Source organism: Phoxinus phoxinus, assembly GCF_949152265.1.
Source record: "Phoxinus phoxinus genome assembly, chromosome: 12".
In the NCBI taxonomy this organism is placed as follows: domain Eukaryota; kingdom Metazoa; phylum Chordata; class Actinopteri; order Cypriniformes; family Leuciscidae; genus Phoxinus; species Phoxinus phoxinus.
Window position 1 is genome coordinate 14,548,175 of NC_136887.1, and position 22,812 is coordinate 14,570,986.

General features: G+C 40.1%; 1 protein-coding gene across 7 annotated transcripts; it reads right to left on the reverse strand.

Annotated features, from left to right (window-relative positions):
• On the reverse strand, positions 1–9,261 carry cpeb4a (cytoplasmic polyadenylation element binding protein 4a). Of its 7 annotated transcripts, none has more exons than XM_079630492.1 (11): positions 9,169–9,257; positions 7,124–8,304; positions 5,861–5,951; positions 4,700–4,723; positions 2,962–3,138; positions 2,785–2,874; positions 2,440–2,558; positions 2,146–2,271; positions 1,828–1,942; positions 1,367–1,548; positions 83–449 (listed from the first exon to the last, which is right to left on the reverse strand). In XM_079630492.1, exons 2-11 carry the CDS (start codon positions 8,240–8,242, stop codon positions 222–224), a joined length of 2,271 nt encoding a protein of 756 aa, XP_079486618.1. In that variant the 5' UTR covers positions 8,243–8,304; positions 9,169–9,257; the 3' UTR covers positions 83–221. The 7 variants fall into 7 exon arrangements, with proteins under 7 accessions (XP_079486622.1, XP_079486621.1, XP_079486623.1 ...); XM_079630493.1 differs by lacking the exon at positions 9,169–9,257 and adding an exon at positions 8,727–8,860; XM_079630496.1 differs by lacking the exon at positions 2,146–2,271 and having other exon boundaries at positions 1–449.
• Between the last annotated feature and the right edge of the window lie 13,551 nt (positions 9,262–22,812).

The following is a 22,812-nucleotide window of genomic DNA, read 5'->3' on the forward strand; positions in this document are numbered from 1 at the left end:
AAATCTAATGCATTCAAGTCTTCATGCGCACCAATGTAGCTTTTCAACAAAAATCAGGATTACACCATTTTCTTTTAGCATTCTCTTCTGCAAAAAAAAAAAAAAAAATTAAAAACTTAAGAATAAATACAATTTTAGACTTAAAAAAGAACTCGAAATAAAAAGGACTTAGCAAAATGAAAAGTGCATGTATACGAATAGCACAGCCTTGGCCTTCGAGATCAGTTCCAGCGGAAGGAGATGTGGCGAGGCCGGTCTCCTCCCTCCTTCACTAGAGGCTTGTGAAACTCCCGTCCGGCGCGCGAGTGAATGGCTGCCCAGCAGTATTCACAGTAGTACTGAAGACAAGTGACATTAGCGCAGAAGAACGGAGCAAACTTGCCCCCACAACGCGTGCCCTGACACTCATCACACAGCTGGTCATCCAGTACATATGGCTTCACTTCCACCTGAGAAAGGTAGACACTTTTAGCTTAGCACATGTAACAAGGCTGGCCTTGACCATGAAGAACAAAATTAGGACCATAAAAAAACATTTAAACAAATAAGGCAAAGAGCCCGACATTAATGTAGCATGCAGTAGATCAGATCTTCATTTCCTTTTAAAGGGGTCATGAACTGACTTTAAAAAAAAAAAAGTTATATTGTTGTCTGAGGTCAACTTATGATTTTTGCTTGGTTTTCACATTCAAAAACATCAAAATGAATAAGTAATAGGCTATTTTCTACACTGGTTTTGAGCCTAGCGGTTTTTATGGGCGTGCCGCATTGAAGACTTGGAAGTAAACACCCACTGCTATGTTTGGATAACAGTTTTACATATTATAATGAGTTTCATGTAATGCGCCAATCAGTGGGCGGGGCTAAACGGGCAGTGTTGAAGTAGGTGTTGATCTTCTTCAGCGGAGGCGGTGTTTGATACCCTTTGTCGTCATAGATCCCCACTTTGAAAAACCTGTCGTACGCTGTGCCTTGTCAATAAAAGCTTTTATTGGACTAACAAGGAAGTTTTCAGTTCAGAAACTTACAGGATATTCTTATAGTTTGATGACCTCTTATATGTCAAAAGCTCCTGGAAAAAAAATTGGTTTCTCAGTTCATCACCTCTTTAAATTAACTTTGAGCTTAAGTTTGCACTCCAGGTTGAATTTAGACTGCAGACTTAAATGTCAACCATTTTGCTCTCTCTGCGCAAAGAAGAAAGAAAAAGACAGTTCACAAGAAAAATCAAGGGCCATATAAAAATGACTGCCGGCCTGCAGGTGAAGAGTCCTGCTGTACATCGTGCTGACATTTGATATATGGAAGAGCTAAAGAACGAGATCAGTTTACATATACATTACTTAAGGCTCCAACCCCCACTCACCCGTTTATCGATCTCTCCATGTTGCAGTTGCACAAAGCGAGCGCTGATAGCAGCAATGTAGCTCTGTTGATTGGAGAAGGCCACCCGTCCAGCTCCTTTAGGATACTTCAGCTCAGGGTCAGTGTCAATGCCAGCATAACACACCCCGCCGTACAGTCGGTCCATTATCATTGCGAGCTCCACTGTCATGGGTAACATCAATTTTAAAATAATAATAAATGAATCGAAATCATAATTTAAAAAAAGGCACCCATAAACATATACTCAAGAAATCAAGTGCATAATGCAATAATCATATTGCAACATGCTTGTATTCTGAAGCATCAAGACTGAGTACACTCTGTACTAGATGATTCTTACAACACAATAAATAATCTACAAAAACCTTATTGTACTTACTGTGACAACTAAGCAGAAAAATGTTTTAATAATTTATGGGATCATTTGAAAGCCAAACAAACCAGCTCGTAGAGGTCGAGGAACTCCCCCAACAAAGATGGTTTTCCTGGGGTCAAGGGGCTGAGAGCCATCCATCACAAAGTCACTGTCGTTCAAATTCCAGGGTCGTATCTGGACCTAAAGATACACAGTGAACATAACAGAATTATTGACTTGTCATTTGCTATACAGTTTCTCTACGAAATTCCACTGGTATAGGTAACAGTGTTGGAGCAGGTTACAACGTTCAGGTTTATAATTAACTTTAAAATGCTCTACTAATTTCTCATGACTTGCACGAGAGCTTAAGAATAAAAATCACACAGGAACAGCAGACATACAGCCTTCTCATGAGTTCGCCTGCCCATCCAGTCCTGATGGCTAACGGTAAACAAACTTGGCTTGCGGTCTTCGAAGGAAGCTCGAACCCGAGGCTCGAGCTCCGAGCTAAACCCCCAATAATGATACTATGTAGAAGAATGAGAGAAATAGAGGAGGAGAAGGGATGCCGGAAGAATTGTTGTTAGAATGGCACAATGACTGCTGCTTATATATGCGCTTGTAATGATGATTGACAGGACTGAATGACTGGGCTCCTCATGAACCTAGATTAGGAACTTAATTTAATATCTTACTGGTTTGTCTTTGATTGTAGGGCTAGAGACACAGAGATAGAGCTTCCCATCCTCTTCCATACAGGCGTCAATCAGTGCCTGGACTGAGCTCTCGTCTTGAAACAGGAGGAAGGCATAACCTGGAAGACAACAGGTTCACTGAGGGCATGCATGCAAGAAGCAACCAGCACTTTCAGTAACCTTCCCCTGTAGCCTTTGTTTAGGGCCCACTGATACTCATCTTAAGCTTGGCTTTAAACAATGGTTTGCATCTACGCTCCCTCGTAGGATTACAGAATTAATCAGCTAAAATGAGAGAAGCTGATCTCTGCATGACTCATTCAGTTTTTGCACTCTGAAACTAACCTTTCGGTGGGAAATAAGATTTGCTTTCTGCTTTGTGTGGCCAGTCCACAAACAAATGTCCAAAGCGTCGGAAACTGGCAGTGATCTCGTCTGAAATTGTATACACATGACATGTTAGTTGCGGTTACTGCTCATTTCACGAAAACCTGGAGAGCAACCCTTCTTATCCCTTAGTACCTTCATCTATGTCTGGAGGTAGACCACCAACAAAGACCTTGCGAGAATATCGCTCAATGCGTTCACCATTCTGGTGAGGGAAACTGTGTGGCGAGCCCAGTCCACTCAGACTCTGATCAGACCTCTCATCCTCTCCGTAACTCCGCTCATCCTCCATGGGAAACAACGATGAGTGACCTGTCACACAATGGTCCCAAAAGCAATTTTAGTGGAACTAAATCTGAAGTCACCTGACAAACCTGACAAAATGTATAGAAAAGCTGCTGTAGATCTTGTAGAGAAGCAATTAACAGGGTTCCTACGCAGTTTGGAAAAGCCATTTCCATGTCCAGGAAAGTACAGAAAAAAGAAAACTGAGCATGGGAAAATATTTTTCACTTTTCTGAAATGTAAAATTAAGAATTTCTAGAAATTAACATACAACACAAGCAGTGTGATTTCATGGCTAAAGTTAAGTGACCGTTTAATGAATTGAAGGCGGACATTTTGATTGCGCAAAATTGTTTGGCTTTACCATAATTTGACTTTTGAATTTCACTAAATGAATGTGCATGTGCCACTTGAACCAGTAACAGATAAAAGGGCAAATGATCATTTAAATGTACTTTGCTGTTTGGTGATCATTCAACATCAAACCATGATTACAATATTAAACCAAAGTGTCAGAGGTACATATATGCAGCAGGGTTGGGATTTTTCCGCATTTTTATTCGACCGGAAAAGCGTAACCTACGTGACCTGAAATCACGAAGAGACCCTAAACAATTACTAAATAAACTGCAAAGTGTTAACTAATATATTTATTTCATGCACAGATTGCTTCTGACAGCGCTGCACGCTGGGTTTAAAGTGCCAAATGGGAGTTAAAAATGACATTACTCGCCAGTTGTCCGGTAACTATACATTTTGACAATGCATGTTTGTGAGAATATGATATGTCTTAGTGCGATCATCAAATCACAAAGGTTGTAATGTAAATATATTAGTTGCGCTGCACGTTACAGAGAAAAGCGCAGCATTGTGTTCATTTTCAGTTTCAATTTACAGTAAATGCTACTCTGCACGTCCTGTGTGTTTGAGTAATTAAGAACTTGCATTTGGCAACGCAACATGCAAAAACCATCAACACAAATTCGTAATGTCAACAAAGCCCTGCGGGTTTCCACCAAAATAACTCAATGGTTTAACAATTGAAAGCAAAGAAATTAGGACAACCCTAAATGTTACTATTGTAATTTTATTGTTTTGTAAAATAAACAAATGATCATAGCAATTATTATTGTTGTCAACATTAATAATAATACAAATAATAAAACAACAAATAATAATAAGAATTCAATTAATACATTTATAACAGTGTATTATGTTTTTGTACTATGATTATGATCATTAAATGCTTGATTTTTAAATTTTACAGTAGTTTAATTTCGCAATATTAAGATATTTCATTATGAATTTAATAAAATAGATAATAATAATGAACAACAAATAATGATGTATGAACCATTTATTTTAAATATGGTCGAAGTTTGGGAATTTGAGTATGATAAGAATGGAAAATGTGTAGGAACCCTGAATTAACACCCATCTTCATTTGAATACAATGAGAGATCACAGTTTCTAAACACAACAGAGTACAGAAACCTTGCCTGGCAACCAACACAATAGCATGCTGTAACCTGAAATTAAATTACATGAACCAACAGACAAAGTATAAATACACTTCCAAGATCTTTACCTCGTCGCCTCCCGTAATTCCTTGCTGCATGTGAAATAAGACAGAATAAACTTGAGCAAAGACTTAGACATTGCAATCAGATGCTATCGGTCTAAAACACTGTTGATAAAAATGGAAGATGTGTATTAAACGCACAATAGCACATACAGTTAGTAGACATAAATCCACAGGTATTGAAAAGCATTAGTTAGCTTACATCACTGAGAACAAGCTGAACGATCATTTGGTTTACCACATTTGTGCTATTCAAATATATAATTCATTAAATCCTATATTTGTAAGAATTGTTAGTTACACTTCACCTCGAAAAAAAAAAGAAAATTTAACAATGTGAACTACTAAACCAGTTCTGTGCAAAAACTACATATCAAACTCTCCAGTGTTTGTCCTAGATAAGCCTTCAAATCCTGAAGGGAACTTAGGTGATCTCCATGTCCCTTCATTCAATATATTCTGTGGCTGCGCTTTCTGAAACACTCATCCTATGGCAACAATAAATCACGAATCCCTAACAGATTCCAAAACTAAACTTAGAACTGGGTTGTGCATGTGGGTTACTCGAACGCAGGAAAACGTTAGTATGGGGGACAGTTTATATTTGTCATATCTGTTGTGACAAGAATGGAAATAACATGAGTTATACATTTTTGACTTTGGTTGGGGAATAAAAATGTGGAGTTTTGGAGAAATCAAGCATTAGAATACAGCAGATGAGATCCAAAAAATAAAATAAAAACATATTGCAGACATTATGCAATAAATATACTGAGGCAACAAACATGGTTGCATACACAAACTTTTAAGATTAGATTTTAAGCCAAAAATATCAAAAGTGCATTAAAACAAAACAGCATGCATGATGCTGCAAATATAAGCATCAAAGCCAAGTAAACTAAGGCTAGATTTGGTTATTTTGAGAGAGAATCTATAAAATACATTTAAATTCATAGCCATGCATTTAAATATGCTATATTACGAGTTTCCTATGAATAACACTGAGTCATAAACTCAAGTATAAACTAGACAATTGATTTTCTGCGTCTGGCCTAAAAATTCTAAATGATTAATCATCAAAATTCTGGTTTTTACTTGCAAAAGATACTCAATAAACGCTTTCAGACTCATGTGAGGCAGGATCTGTAATGGCAGTGAGTAATGTACCTTTCAGGGAATCCTGCTCGGCTCTCATGATGTCGATCAGAGAGTTCTCTAGAGAGTGCATGCTGAAACCATCAAAGGACCGACTGCGCTCCTGCAAAAAAAACGACAAGAGAGATGTGATTAGGCCCTGTCATTCTGTCTGAAAAGTAATAAATGGATTTTATAAAATAATGCAGACAAAGTTCTATTTAAGAGATATCAACAGTTTCTGAAACTCATCCTGCTGACACATTCACATAATTATGTTTTGAAAAATACAGATATACGTCATGCCACCCATGCAAACATGCAGCTAGGGCCCACATTAAGAGAATGACACAGTTGGGCACTCGATGTGTACACCAATAGTGCCATTAGATAATGAATACATCAATCAAGGATTCCTAAGGCTATAGACCTAAAGAAAAGAAGTCAGTCTCTGTGTATGAGTCTGATTGCTTGCTAAAGAACCCATGTTGCTTCGCAATTCAAAAATGTACTGTAGTCACCTGATTTAGCCTGGATTGACCACAAACACCACTTATTTTGATGAAATGCACTATAACCCTTGGGTGTTTTAGCACAACAATCTTGTGCTTACTAGCAGAAAAAGCCTTACAAACAATACAAGGCTTGTTCTTGGTATTAGGCTACGAACTGAGCAGGGAGGACACACTGAGCATGTGAAACAGTGAGTGTGTTCACAGTTACCACTGTGGTTAGAACAACAACATACAAAAAAGAAAAAATTCTGTTCTAAAACAAGTCAAATTCAATTGTAATTGGTATCAAATCATCTGTTGGTCTTACACTGTTCCTAAATCTATGATAGACACGAAAGAATAAGAATAGCCTGATAGAATAGAATCCCTAATATGTATGAATGTTAATATCTTGATAATTGTGTTGACATAAGTGGATAAATGAGTATCAGAGTTTCCAGTTCCCCTCATGATGCCTGTGCTGTGTGCCATCCCCTGATTTTGACTCACTCAACCATGTCTTTTTATATCATTGACGATCACAGCTTGCAGAAGTGGAGCGACAGCACTGCATTGCTCATGTGAGCTTTGATCTATCACATTTATCTAACAAACAGGCCACATGAGTGCTTTTGTCACTATCAGATTAGATTAAGCCAAAGGGAGCAAATGCAGAAAGAAAAAAAGTCTCATGTCATCTAATCCTCAATACACACATCTTTGCAACCATACTGCCTCTAAACATGTTCCTCCATCTAAATCAGCAACAGCTAAAAATTAAGAGAGACTGGGCTTTAGTTACCTGAAACGGAAAGATGCTATCGTTGCGATTTATGGTATCCTCCATCCATGGTTTAGTGTTGAAGCCGGAATTGTTGCGGGGATACTTTTGCGTTGGCGTCTGGTTATTTGGGAAAGACTTCTTTAAAGGCGAAATCGAGTTGAGGGGATTGACCCCTCCATTCAGCCCTCTTCGATACTCCCGTCCCTGAGAGCTTCCCCAGCCTCCATACCCTCCACCTGGGCTCCATGAAGTGGAAGATGGAGTGGAAGAGGGGCTCTGATAGCTTCCCCAAGGTGATGGGGGCTTGCTCAAGTTATTCCCTAAATGGGGCAGCTGGTTGAAAGCAGCACTGCGGTGGGAAAAGGGAGGCGGATGGGGGCTGGGTGAGGACCTGCGGTGCTGGTTGTGAGGGTGCTGGAAGTGGGGATGATGAGATGGATGGTGCCGAGATAGAGGCCCTATCTGGTGGGAGAAATTCCCCCCGAATCCTGTATTGGTGTGATGAGAGAAACTCTGAAATAGCAGCGGAGGAGGAGCATTGTTAGTAGTAGCGGCCTGGTTGAAAAAGCCAACCTCTTCAATCAAGGTGGAGGGGTTAGGCGGCATAGCAGTGGACCAGCTGCTGAAGCCAGTGAGGGACGATGAAGAAGAGCTACTGGACTGTGCTAAAGTACCAATACCGGACGTCTCGTGATAGTCAAAGCCTGATAACACTGGGGAATCGAGCCGCAGCGCCTCCTTTCCGTTAGCGTTCTCCATGGTCCCTTTCTCCAGCTGATTCTCCTCTGGCATGGCGTTGTCCAAATCTGATATGATTCCTGGTGCTTCTTGGTGACCCGGTGGAGAGAGTGTTTGCTTGTCTTGTCCATCCTGACTCTCCAGTTGCGGCTGCGAAGCCTTGGACGTCTCAGACTCCAAAATATCATCTTGCATGTTAGAGTGGGTCGTCACAGCTGGGAAAAGCCAAGCGGACCCAACACTTCCACCATTGGTAGTGTTGTTGTTGCTGATGAAAGCTGGAGGGCTCGGAGGAGCGGTCTGGTGGTGGACCGTATGCTGCAGATGTGGATGTATTCTTACTGGAAAAACTGATTTGTTAGCAGCGTTGTTTTTAACCAGAAAGCCGTAATCCCCCATTTATGTAGCTTAATCGAGTAAATCTTCACTTGTGCGTAATTCCCTCAGTTTCTCTTAATACCCTTGTGTGTGAGAGAGAGATGAAAAATATTTAGAATACTAAACAGCTAATGAATCACGTCATCCAAACATCATACAATACATGCAAATATGCAGTTTCTATTACCGTTTTACACTAACGACCTCTGCCGTCATTCACAGACACACACACTGATCTATCAAGGATTTAATGATGGAATGGATTTTAATCTTAATGAAATCAAGTGTAAAAGACGTTGCAGCGAGAAACGCCATGGGGAGTGCATCGTTGATTTAATCGACATCTCTTCTAAGCAAAACGGGGTCGTCTTTAAACACATCACGAAATGTCATCATGACACAGGCCACCTTATCTAATAATTCCGCACGCCCGCTGATGGAGGATTTTCACGTACGCATTTAAAGCATTGTCACCGCAAATGTTTCAAGATAAAGCATGACCTACCGGCGTTCTTCCTTATTTCAGCAATGACCTCCTCTCTCTCAGCCATTTAAATACAGGAAAATGTTGATGACGTTTCAGTCTATGTGCTATAGACCGGGGCAGTGTCCCACACAGTCCAAATTTTACCTTATAAATTCTCGAATTTACATTGACGCGTCGATTAAATCCCACGGGTGTCTTGCCAAACGCTACTCGGGGGATTTCTGGTACATTTGCTTCATAAGCAACGCTAAATTACTTTAGATCCCGCACTGCAAACGACAGCGTTCGTGTTCTGGTTTCTTAATGACACCGTCCATCGCAGTCGGCGTTTTAATAAAGACAGCGGTTAAAAACGTCCACGCGTCTTCGTCGGGCAACCATTTACACTCGACACAATTCGGCTGTTTTTGCTAAAGATTTTTTTCAGAATCTACACTGAGAATGATACAGGTTTTCTTACGTTTCCAAGTTGCAAGGACGTGCTGCAGATGACCATGGTTTGTGAATGTTGCAACCGACCAACCAATCCAGTTGAACTTCCGTCTTTAACCCCGCCCTTGTATAGCGGAATCTCCGCCCTGGTTTGAGTAAACGCGGCATTTGATTGGACCCGAGAATCCCAACCACACCTCTTTCTCAACCAGTTACCTTTTATCACCGATAGAAGGGTGACTGTACCTGCCCAGAATGTAAATAACCCATAGAACCGGCTTTGAAATGTTTAAATATTTGCAGTCTAGACTGCGTCTTAGATCGACATAAAAATGACAATTAATAAATACATATATACAGCTTCTGTAATGTGTTGTCACATTGGTATAGAAGGTCTGAATATCAAAACCAGTTGAGAGAGAAATTGGAGATGTTTATATGAACTTTAGCATTTTCTTGGTCTGGAAAACGTATGCCTTGTTCATTTTTTTATCTATCAGGTTTGAAGGAGAAATATTAGACGATGGAAGATAGATTTCTGCCTCGTTTGTACATTCATTCAGTTCTGCACACTGCTTTTACTAAAGGACAGACACAGTCTATATCTTTTTAATGATGGGGTTAGAGGCTCATGGATGCCTTCAGTAGGCCAGTTCTAGTGCTCACTGCAGCCTGCAATCCCATTAAAGTAAGCTGCTACTATTTTCAGCCTGTAATCGAGTTTTAGCGCTTGACTATTCATGCCTGGACCAGATCAAAATCAATCCATTTCTCTGCAGCACTGAAAAGAAGAAGAAGAAGGTGCGTGACACCAATTGGATGAATCGGTTTCAAGTAATTTATTTTTGTGTATGCTTTATGTCAAGTTTACTGTTTGAACAGTTTATATTTCTGTACACAGACTAAGTATTTATATGAGGGAGAACTGACACATTTGGACTGTATACTGAAACGGGAATCGATCAAATCAACGTTTTGAGCGTTTTCTAAATGTAACTGTTAATAAGCAGATATCTGGGGTGTTTCTATAAATGATTACATTAAGATTTTATTATAAAATGTTATTAATTTAATTAAGAATAAATTATCCTTACATTCACTGAATATAATTGTTTACATTCTCTAATAAATAGCACATGCAGATATTTTGATGAAATCATTTTTTTTATGTTCTCCACAAATGGAGATTACATTCAACATCGCAACAAGTCTGAGAATATAATAGGCCTAATTCCTAGACTATCATACCGCATATTTAAAAAAAATGAGCCACACTGTAAAAAAAAAAAAGTTGCTGCCTTAAGTTAAGTACAATCACCTTGGATGTTTAAGTCATTTGAACTTAAAATACATTAAACTGACTCCAAAAAAAATGAGTTGAATCTTGTATAACTTGAAAATTGCTTAACTTATTTTGATGAGTTAAAGTAATATGAAAACATATGTTGTCATTTCTTATTGATCTTATCATTTCTTACAGTGCAGCCACAAATGAATCAGCCGTGTTTAAAATGCACCCATCGTTGACATCACTTTCTGTTTCCCAGAAAACAGGCAGAGCTGGGACCTGAATAACCATTTGTGGTCTTTGCTTTCATCAGTCTGTCTGTGGGTCTGTCACAAGATACTGTGCACAAGGTCATCTCGCAGAAGGACAAGAGCGAGGGGGCTGCTCCGAGGATTAAAAAGCCAGCTATGTTCACTTGTAGCTCACAATGTTGTTCTGTCTGACACATCTGCGTTGTAGTTGCTTGCTAGACTTCGCCCCAGGTGATGCAATCAGTTTTGTGTTATTTCACATGCTGTTCAATGATTCAAGAAGAGGATAGGACCTTAGTTTCTGCTTTAACAACAATAATTCTAAAGATTTGCAAGCTTGAGGTGGCATAGAAACTACCAAGATACATTTCCTTCAGCTGCTATTGTAATGTTGCGCATCTCAACGCTTGCCGGCGTGGATGTTTCTGAAATAAAGCAATTAATGCAATCTCTCCATGGCAACAGTATGACTGACGCTGCATGCTGTTGGTTTGAAATGTAGGCTGCAGAGAATAGCACGCTGTATGCAGTAGCCCTCAAGGTTAAAGATGTGAAGGGCATGATTTCACGAATCAAGAATGCTTAAAACGCAAGCTTTTGGAAAGCAAAAAAATGAGCTGTGCTTGGTAGAAGGCGGCGGGTTGCATCATTGGGGTAGTCTGACTAAAGCATATAAATCAGAAGGCTGTCTGCATTCATTAGCTCTTCCTCCCAAATTCCAAAGTTCCCATCTGACAGATCCCATCCTCAGCAGATCTTTGCCACATTTTCGGCCCATGATGGGTAAACAGTGAGCCATGTTAGAAGAGGGATTGAGCTACACTTACTGCAGTGTCATAAACCATGTGCAAACACTGCAACAGCTGGGAAAGGACCCCTCCTTCTTGTTCCTCCAATGTTACACTAACAAAAAACACACACACGTATTCACACACACTCCTCCCTTTCTGTCTTTCCTGATGTGTGGCTTAAAGCTAAGCCGATGTCAGTGCATGTACAGGAGGGACAGCTGGGAAGATGACCATGCAATTCAGCAGCATGCAGCCAGTCTGCCTCTCTCTCTCTCTCTCTCTCTCTCTCTCTCTCTCTCTCTCTCTCTCTCTCTCTCTCTCTCTCTCTCTCTCTCTCTCTCTTTCTCTCGCTCGCTCGCTCTCTCTCCTCCTTTGACCTTCCTCAGTTTCTCACATCGATTCCCCTGCGGTCCTTTTTCAGGTTCTCGGTTTCAATGCAAATCTTCAAGCTCTTGGCCTCAGGTCTCCGTCTCTCTCCGGTTCTTTTTTAAACTGTCCTTTATCTGTGTTAAAGGGGAGAAGCTTTAGTTTGTTGGTGTGCATTGACTGCTAGGTTATGTGGCACATGCCCAGGCCATGTGACTAAGGGCTTTGGCCATGTGAGAACTTCTGCTTTGGCCTGGCAGCAGAGAGGAGAGTCACAGCGCAAGAGGATAAACAATAACACACATAGACACACACACACACACACACCAAGCGCAATGCAAAAAGACACACTGCAGGAGTACAATGACAGTTTTGTTCTCGCACTGAATAGGCTATCCACTTCACGAGTCATGCAAAGAGCAACAGAGCTCTGCGCATGACACAATCCTTAAATTGATATACTTTGTATGAATCCAGCATATATTTTATTTACTGAATGCACCGGTCATGACAAATTCAGTTGGTTTTACTATTAGCTATATCTTTCAGGTCATGAATCATTGAAAATATGTCTTTCAAAAAAATCTATTGAGTTATCAAAGCTGTGACTGAATGTCCTCAAAGCCTCATTTGCATTTGTGTCAAATTAAATATACTGTAGCATCTCCTCTGATTAAAGTTTATAGATCCCCTGAACAATATAGCATCAGATTCTCTGGGCTCAAACGATAGAGAGCAAATCAGATAATTCGATCAGAAAATGATAGAGAACAGCATTTATGGGACTTGTCTTGTGGCCATAAAAAAAATCAATGTGGGACTTGGATGGGTCAGTCAATAACTCTGAAGGGAGGTCATCGTAGTATTTATTGACCACCGATTCGCTTGTTGAGAGCAGGCAACCTTTTTTAAACTAATGTAATGTACCTATCTAATGTTTGCTTCTGATTTTTCCGTTTCCCATTGGTTAGTTCATTATGAAACTAACATTCCTTTACAAAACAATACTTAATTGTTTACTTATGTGCAATACAAATAAATAGCTAATTATATCAAATCAACATGGAGCGCTTCACTGTCCCAGCGGATGCGCTGTTGAATCCGAGCACTCATTTCCTCTAGAAGGTCTAATCAATGGAGACAGGCCATCTTTATATTCTTCACACCTGAGTGGGTTTCTCAGACCTCAGGCTCGAAGCTAACACAGCAGTATTGTACATATAAGTCCACTGTAACCCAGGCCAGATTATTAAACCTTGCAGAGAGCGTATGTTGAGTCAAAGTTAGATGAGACCGCATACTGAAAAAGCGATAAGCCATCTGTCTGTGTTAATGTTTTAAGGAAGTGAAAAGGAAAGTGAGAGATGTGTTGTACTGTTTCAGCCTGCCTCCGAAAGTGCTGATATTGCCTAATTTCATTCAAGTGGAAAGCAACGATTTCTGTGAGTGTTAGCCACACACCTAAGCCCGAGGCTCCCAAACTGGCTTGCATTCCCATGTTTTTCCAGTCTTGCTACGACTAGAGTGTGCTTGTGGCCTCCTTTTACTTTTGGTAGGAAGTAACTGTGAGAAACAGAGTTTGAATACATGCACACTCGGCAAATTTTGGGTTAAAAGGTATAACATGCACATGATACTGATATGAGAAGTCCTCTAGAAAACATTAATACAAATTGTTTTTCATTTAAACCCAAACTTTCATGTGCAAACTACTATGGAAATGTTTTTTGTTTAACATTTTTGATATAATATTAAACATATACAGGAAATATGGAAATATTTTCAGAACTCAGATTTGCCATTTCATCAATCATTAGAAAAGCCATTGTAGAATTTAAAAATATATATATTATAATGTTTGTTGTTCTTCTTTCATTGATAATCAACACCCATGCACGTGGTTTTCTTGGCTGACTACATGCAGACTAAAGGAGAATAAGCCAGACAGCGTGTGCTGTATTATCAGGGTTGAGTGCGTGAACAGAACAGAAATAGCTCAACGGAAGCACTGCTGTCTGCTTTAGTCTACAGATTACACCTGCAGGAGCACTCGCGCGGTGTGAGAACTGATTACACACACTCACACACACGCTAATGGACTGCATAGTGCAGAATTATGGCACATGTATGGCCATGTAGATTTATGACTGCAAACAAAAAAACAACAACTGCAAATCAAGATCCTATAAACCTGGAATTCAAACTCAGATTTGAGTCTATGGCCCAAGAAATGTCTCCTATTTTGCATGAGTGCTTGTGCATAATCTACTGTGTTTAAGTGGTAGGCTTGGTCAAAGGTCTTGAATTGATGTTGTCAAGAACTGGTTTTGAACTGCCAAGGTCTGGGCTCAGATATGTAATGGTGAAGGGGTGGGGATTATGCATGCACACAATTAAAATAAATAATAAGTAAACAAACAATTAGCTTGGGCATTTCTGAACCTTTGACCCTCAGATCTGAGAACAATGGGATTTCAGCTGCTGTCAGCTTTATCTCTAAACCACCTTCATTATTCATCAGACCTTCGTAATCACTTATTCATGGCCCACGTAGATCCTGGGAGCTTTAGTTTCGCTCTCTGAAAGGCCTTTGATTTATAACATGTGTCCTTACCTCTGTGTGTTTTACTTAGCAGAAACTATCTTTCGCTGTGTCAGGATGTTTGTGTTCTTTAAAGGAGTGTATGTGGGATCTTCTGTTTTGAAGAAAAAATAGTAAATAGTGGAGTGCAATGACAATGTCAAATCCTCTTTCATAAAAATATTGTCGCGACAACATTTGAATATGTAAATATATAAATATAACAAATAACGAATTGATTGTTGAGTTGTATAATAAAATTGTTGAACATATTAACCCTTAAACGCATACCTCGGGTCTTTAGTGTCCCGGGACGTCATTCACTACCCGCCTGTCACGTTGGTTTGGGTTTGGGTTTTGGTTTGTTCACGTTTCATGTCTTTTATTTTGTAATTTAGCTTAGTCATGGTTTCGTGGTTTGTCATGTGCTTCCCTAGTCTCATGTGTCATGTTCTGATTGGTTCCCTTGTCTATGTGTCATGTTCTCATTGGTTCCTTGTTGATTATTCACAGGTGTATCTTGTTCATTAGTCTTTGTGTATAAACAGGCCTCATGTTTCCATTGACTCTTGACAAATAGTATTTCCTGTAATCTCTGCTGGATAGTCTCATATGCATCTAGTCTTGTCGGGTCAAGTTCATATTTATTTTCAGTAGTGATGGGAAGTTCGGATAATTTTACTGACTTTCATTGTGGCCTTAAATGTTATACTTTTAACTGGGAAATTCCCCAAACACATCCACCTACGCAATCATATTCTGAATTAAGAAATCATTATAATGCAGTCAAAAATAATTTACAGGAACATAAAAAATTACTTTACCTTCCGAGTCTTTTGTTAATTTGTCACGTGAGAGACGGAATGAATGGATCGTTCATGAATGACCCATCAATAATTTTCACGTTTATGGCCATGCTATGTTTATTGTCAAGTCTAGTTTAAGTTATCGTCTTCTTTTGTTTGTTCTGGATAAATAAAACTGTAACTCGCCTGTCGCCTCAGTGGATCTGTTACTGAATACTCTACCGATTAGAATGGAACTAGGTCCGTCAAGGTAACTGCCATGTCCTAAGCTTTGCCATGTGGTGGCCTTCAGCCAAGATGGCTGCCACAACTGAGCTTCCAGAAAAAATGTCAGCCTCTCCAGAGCCTGGCTACGTCATGGCAGCTACGGCAGAATTTTCCAAAGTAAATTTTTTTGGGGGTATAATACTCCTGGCAACAGAGGCTGGTCCTATGCCGACCATGGCCCACACGCCAGCCACTGCAGTCTGCGCTGCCTGTAATGAAAGTCGCCATCTGGTGTGTGTGGGCGGCGGGCCACTGCTCCACCGTTCAGGTCTGCCATTACCCCACGACCCAGGTCCACCAATGCACCACGACTCACTGCTCCACGGTCCAGGCCCGCCACTCCTCCGCGGTCCAGGTCCACCAATGCACCACGACTCACTGCTCCACGGTCCAGGCCCGGCACTGCTCCACAGTCCAGGCCCGCCACTCCTCCGCGGTCCAGGCTCTCCAGGGTCCAGGCCCACCACTGCTCCACGGTCCAGGCCCGCCACTGCTCCACCGTCCAGGCTCTCCAGGGTTCATGCCCACCACTGCTCCACGGTCCAGGCCCACCACTGCTCCACGGTCCAGGCCCACCACTGCTCCACCGTCCAGGCTCTCCAGGGTCCAGGCCCGCCACTCCTCCGCTGTCCAGGCTCTCCAGGGTCCAGGCCCGCCACTGCTCCACGGTCCAGGCCCGCCACTGCTCCACCGTCCAGGCCCTCCAGGGTCCATGCCCGCCACTGCTCCACAGTCCAGTCCGCCACTTCTCCACGGTCCCGGCCCGCCACTGCTCCACCGTCCAGGCCCTCCAGGGTCCATGCCCGCCACTGCTCCGCGGATCCAGGCCCGCCACTGCTCCACCGTCCAGGCCCGCCACTGCTCCACCGTCCAGGCCCTCCACGGTCCAGGCCCGCCACTGCTCCACCGTTCAGGCCCTTCATGGTCCAGGCCCGCCACTGCTCCACGATCCAGGCCCACCACTGCTCCACGATCCATGCCCACCACTGCTCCACGATCCAGGCCCGCCACTGCTCCACCGTCCAGGCCCACCACGGTCCAGGCCCGCCACTGCTCCACCGTTCAGGCCCTTCATGGTCCAGGCCCGCCACTGCTCCACGATCCAGGCCCGCCACTGCTCCACGATCCAGGCCCGCCACTGCTCCACCGTCCAGGCCCACCACGGTCCAGGCCCGCCACTGCTCCACCGTTCAGGCCCTTCATGGTCCAGGCCCGCCACTGCTCCACGATCCAGGCCCGCCACTGCTCCACGATCCAGGCCCACCACTGCTCCACGGTCCAGGCCCGTATACTGAACACCAATTAGTGAAGAAGCTGTCAGCGATCAAAATATTGATGTTGAAAATTATAGTTTTGATAATTTGTTTGAGATGACGAATATAAGCCAGATGCTGAATGTACTGGGAAATGAGCTCTGACGAGGATAGTGATAATGGTATAAAACATCTGCTCAAACTGATCCCTTTGACGCTACAAAACTTAACAAACGATGCTTTATTTTATTCTTCTGTAAGTGTTAATCTAATATCAGGAGAGTTTTATGTTATAGAGTTGTATATCCGTCCCTAACCCTTATTATTAACCCAAACCCCTTATTCTACTAACCCTAACCTAACAGTATACAGTCAACTAATACTCTAATGAGAGTTAGTTGACATGAAGTTGCAAAGTTACTTATAATTGTATAATGTGTAAAGTGGACTATCAATATAAAGTGTAACCATATATTTATTTATTTTTTACAGTAAAGGACAGAGAGAAAGAACCAAATAGAAGCTTGTCTATGGCAAGATGTATCTGTTTGCTTGTTACATTATCGTTAACCTGGTCCATCAAGTGTTCATTATATAGATAATTATATTGTGTTTAGAATGACACAGATGTTTAATCTGAGGCATAAATGAAGATATATTTTGAGCAAACCAGGGCAACCATAAGCTGCCAGCTCTCTTGCCGGGAACATCTGTACTCTAAAATAGTAGGCTATCCCCTGTGAACAGCTTTACACAGACGTACACAAGGGAGAACTGTGCTTTGGAAAGCATGTTTTATTTCACAACTTCTGAAAGCACAGATGCTGTGGAGAAATGGGCTTAACAGTTTAAGATGGACCACTTCATTCATTTGGGTAGAAAACACTCAGTAACAAATAACAAAACAGTTGATACCTATAAATATCTCTCTAATACACATTGAATTGAATTCAGGTAAAAGTGTACCTGAATTTATCATTTTCAGACAAATCACATCCACATTTCATTTTGAAATGTATACGATCACACAACCTGTATCAGAACTGTGAATCTGTCATGCCTGATGGGACTGTGGCTGCCATAGCAACAGTGTCCCATCGTATCCAGAATAGCGACTGGAGACCAAGACTGATAAGCAGCCATGCAGCACACAAGCCCTCCCTGCAGCCTCGGCATCTGTCACTTTCTGAGTCCTGTTCACCTTACACACAGCTGAGAAATACTCTCGCACAAGTAGCTGCTAATGTGAGTGCTCGACTCTTGGAAATAACATCAACATTTATTTCCATCAAGAGGCGCTTCAGTTTTTAGTCACGATCTTGTATTGACAACGCAAGAGTCCAGCACTCTGTAAAGTCTCCTCCAGCACATCCCAAAGACTTTCAATGCATTTAAGGTCTGGAGTCGAGGAGGTGCCAATTCATGTGTGAAAAGGGTTCTTCATGCTTCCTCCCAATCATTCTGAGCCTGATGAATCTTGACATTGCCATCCTGGAATTTTGCCATGATGTGTCTTTCTATGGTTCTTTTAAAAATGAAAAGCTACACACTCCATCAAATCACTGCAATAATGATCCAAATCATAGACTCTTAAGTATTTGCCTATTTAAATCTAAAATGTGACTTTTTTTTATTTGGCCGGGCAGTGTAGCCTATATTAATGTTACATATTTATTAATATTATATATGATGTAAGCTATATAAATGGTAAATCATAACACTACAGCATTTTTTGCATAAAAGTAATATAAAATATGGCTTAAAAGAGGCTCACAGATGCAAAATAAATGTTTTTGTCGTTGTCCATTATATTTGTTCGTGTGTAAATTCATGATCAGGCATACGATATGAAACAATGAGTCATCTTTGAATCACTCTGTTAAAACTGCAACACAAAAGGCTATTTCACATATTGTGAGTAATGATGTTCAATATTGCATTTCTAATAAATGCAGCTCGTTTTCATTTTCTCTCTCTGACACACTCGTTTAGAGATAATCTCAGGCGACGTTAACCTTCCTAACTGTAAGAAAAAGAAAAAGAAGAAGAAGAAAAAGAGAGAGCTTTTGCAGGTTGTGGGCAATGGCGAAAACAATGTGTGCTGAAGTTAAGTTTTCTGAGAATATCAGAATATCGGCAGGAAAGCACAAGAGAGTACAAAAGACACCGCATAATCTATGAAACACAAACACACAATGAACTGTCATTTCATAATAAATCTGCAGCTCAAATGCTTAGAGTGCTGACATTATTTTACTGAATTCCCAATAGCACACTGCCTTAACACTTTAACGATTTCAAGTAAGACAGCATCCTCTAGTGGTACAAAATGTTATTGCATTGTGTGATTGGTAAATTTGTTTCCCCTAAATATTATCTTTATAAAAAAAATATATATGACAGAAACTGATCATCTGAATCAACATTTAGTCATTTTTAAAACATTGCTGGGGCAACTAGGTCTAAAAAAATGGAAATAGTTGGCAAATATATGGACCAAAAGACCAATTCTGTGATATGCAGAATGCCTGAAGTGCAATAAACTGTTTTATCCAAGGGTATGGAATTGATTTGTACTAAGTAAATGTACTAAGGGATATGATTTGTTGCAAAGGTTGTGCAAAGTGAGCTCACACTGACTGCTCAAATTATGATGAAGATTCATTTAATATTTTTTTAATGTCTAGTGTAGCTCCAATATATACTCCACAAGATATATTTGTTTGACTAAAATAAATGGACAGGAAACTGAGTGTTTTTTATTGCATTTCTTTGATTTTTTGCTGTACCTTAATTCTTTTCACACAAGTTGTGTTTCTTGATTAATATCCACTATAAAATAAATGCCCAAAAAGTTTATTTTATTATATTTATTTTATATACTTATGTACATTTTAAGTATTTTAAAGTATACTTTATAGTAGCCTACTAATACAGCCCGGTCTCATACCAAAACGTCATATACTGACGGGTCTTGACCATACGTCAACATACGACGAAAAGGGTACCCCTATAACGTCAATATGAGACGCAGACATAAGCGCACCAGCAGCGCCTCCTAGCGGTAATACCTAAACCCAACCATACCCGAATCGTCACATATGGACGTTAAAGGGTACCCTTTTCGTCGTATGTTGCCGTATGGTCAAGACCCGTCAGTATGTGACGTTTTGGGGTGAGACTGTGTTAACTAATATCAATGTAGGCTACTTGTAGTAGGCTAGTATACGTGTAAGTGTACTTCAATACCACTTGGGACTAAATTGTCCCACATTTTAGTTTATAAAAGTAGCCTATATTTATGAATATATACTTAAAGTGCAACAGTAAACTTTGAGTACAACTACATTTTTCGTTTGTACTGCAACTATACTACAAGTGGGCTTATATGTAGGCCCATTGATTGTAGTTAAATATTTGTAGATTTTTTAACACATTTTTTAGTTTATGAAAGTACACTTCATACTCATTAGTAAACTAGGCCTACTAGTTTTTTACTGCAAGCTATAGGCCTACTTGTAAGTTTTCTTTTAACTTAACATCCTACTTATAATTTGCAATTATATACTATTTTTGCACTTTAAGTATAGCCTACTGCTATGTTCCTATTAGGTATTTTATACTTGAAATACCTTTAGATGTACTTTAACTCTTTCACAGCTACCAGAGTGCTATACATAAAAAAAATATTGAAAAAATAATAATAAAACAACAATATATATCAATATATATCAATATATATCAATATATATATATATATATATATATATATATATCAATATATATATATATATATATATATAGCCTAGAGTTGGGGTACTCGAACTCGGACTCGGACTCGAGTCCGGTCTCGAGTCCAATTTTGAATGGACTCGGACTTGTCACGCACTCGAATGAATTTGTACTCGGACTTGACACGGACTCGGGACAGTTTAGACTCGGAAAAATGTCCGAGTCCAGTCGAGTCCGGGCACTGGATGACACAAAACGAAATTTTGTGATTTTTTTTTATTTAAAAACGAAACGAAACAACGTTGTTTCAGCGTTGAGCATTGTAGCCAATCACAGTTAAGTGCATAAAATCAGTGGCAAATCAGAGGCGTTTTAGAGTCCGCATGCGAATAATTCGCTCAAAATGTATGTTTAGAATCAGCACGAGCTTTATCCTTTCGCAAATCCCCTCATAAACAACAAAGTCTCTCTAGACGCAATATAAATAAGATATTCACTGTGCAGTGCGGACAACTTCAGTCAGTGTTTATGACGAGAGTTTTAGGGAGAGTGCCGAACGCGGTAAGTGATGGCTTAAAGGGAGCGCTGTTGACAATCTAAATAGTTTTGTTTTTCATACTTCTAGAGGACCAGTGGTTACATTCACACTGTAAATTATAAATAGTGATAACTGCATTTAAATGTGGGATTGAATCCACTTAATTTTTGTCCTTTGAGTCATGAAATTGCGATGATTTGACACATAGCAACATAAGAACGTGATAACCATAGCAACATTTTGGCGTCTAATAATGTTATCATTTTTGTTGCATTTATACTTTAGTCATAAGTTTACATAGGCTACTCCTTGCAGAATCTCCAAAATGTTATTTTGATATGTTTTTTAATAAGACGGATCATACACATTGTTTCTATTTAGTACTGCCCTGAAAAAGCTTTTTCACATAACAGATGTTTAATAGCCTAAATAAAATACAAACACAAAATAAAGACAAATTACATAGGCTCGATTTTAATATTGTGTCATTACCTGAATGATCCAGAACTTTTTTTTCTTTTTCTTTTTTTTTAATGGTTGAGGAAAAATCATCCAGCTCCTGCACATTCTTTGCTTTTCCAGCATCTTCTGCATATTTGACTCCTTACTAGCAGTGACTATGATTGTAAGATCCATACTTTCACACTGGTGACAACTGAGGGACTCATACACAATTATTACAAACCCTGCAAACATTTAGTGATGCACAAGAAGGAAGCATCCGTTAAGAGTCAAGAGGTGTAAACTTTTGAACTGGATCATTGGTGTAAATTGGTCTTATTTGTTTAAAAATGCATTCATTAATTTAGTCCAACCCTTCAGAGGCTAAATAAGATATTAGCATGTACAACACAATAAGAAAAATTTAAACATCATCATCTTGCTCAAAAGTTTACCCCTGGCTCTTAATGCATCGTGTTGCATTATTAAGCATTACCTTGCAGATTCTAAAAGATGTACAATAGGTAAACGTATGACTGTAACTATACATTGCAATCATTTTGTAAGGTTTAAAATATTAATTTAAGAGCTCAGTGTTGAGACCTTTCGCCGGGATTTGATTGACAGGTGATCTGACCAATTATAATGCAGATACACGCAATTACACGCCACAAATAGTGTGTATTGATTTCTTTTTTAGAAATTTGTTCTATAACTAGAAGAGATTATCAGTTCACGTGCTGCTTGAACTGAGGCCTACACATTAAAGCACCACAAAACAGTATTTATCGTTTGAATTTCATAAAAATTAAAAAAATTGAAAGCTGAGACTATTTCAAACCAAAAGTACCCTGCTCTGTCTGTTGGCACATTGTTAGTGTCCTCTTTGCTCCGACCGAGAACATGTGGAGTGAGAGAGGAATGGCTTGTCGGACGTAGCAACAGTAACCAAGAGGGGCGGGTCTTTGTGAAAGGTCAATTTCAAATCATTTAAATCTTTGTGGACTCGGCCGGACTCGACTCGGACTCGGATGTTAAGGACTCGGACTCAAGTCCGACTCGACCCTCTTTGGACTCGGACTTGGACTTGTACTCGGTTGTTAAGGACTTGGACTCGACTCGGACTCGACAAAGGTGGACTCGGACCCAACACTAATATAGCCTCTGCTTAAAGTTTTTGTTCTATAGATTCATAGATTCATGCATTCTTATTTTATCAACACTTGACTCTGGGTACGTTTTATATATATAAAAAAGAATATATAAAAAAAAGCTAGATTTGAATTTTCTGAGAAAATCGCATTTTTGTCAAAGTCTACCCGGAGCGGATTCAGAACAATCAAAACAGACGTAGAACG

Coding starts and splice junctions, on each gene's coding strand:
- cpeb4a (XM_079630492.1), bottom strand. CDS start 8,242: ATGGGGGATTACGGCTTTCTGGTTAAAAACAACGCTGCTAACAAATCA. Junction 4,724..5,860: donor CGAGCAGGATTCCCTGAAAG/GTACATTACTCA, acceptor TTTCACATGCAG/CAAGGAATTACGGGAGGCGA. Junction 2,559..2,784: donor ATCTTATTTCCCACCGAAAG/GTTAGTTTCAGA, acceptor GTTGTCTTCCAG/GTTATGCCTTCCTCCTGTTT.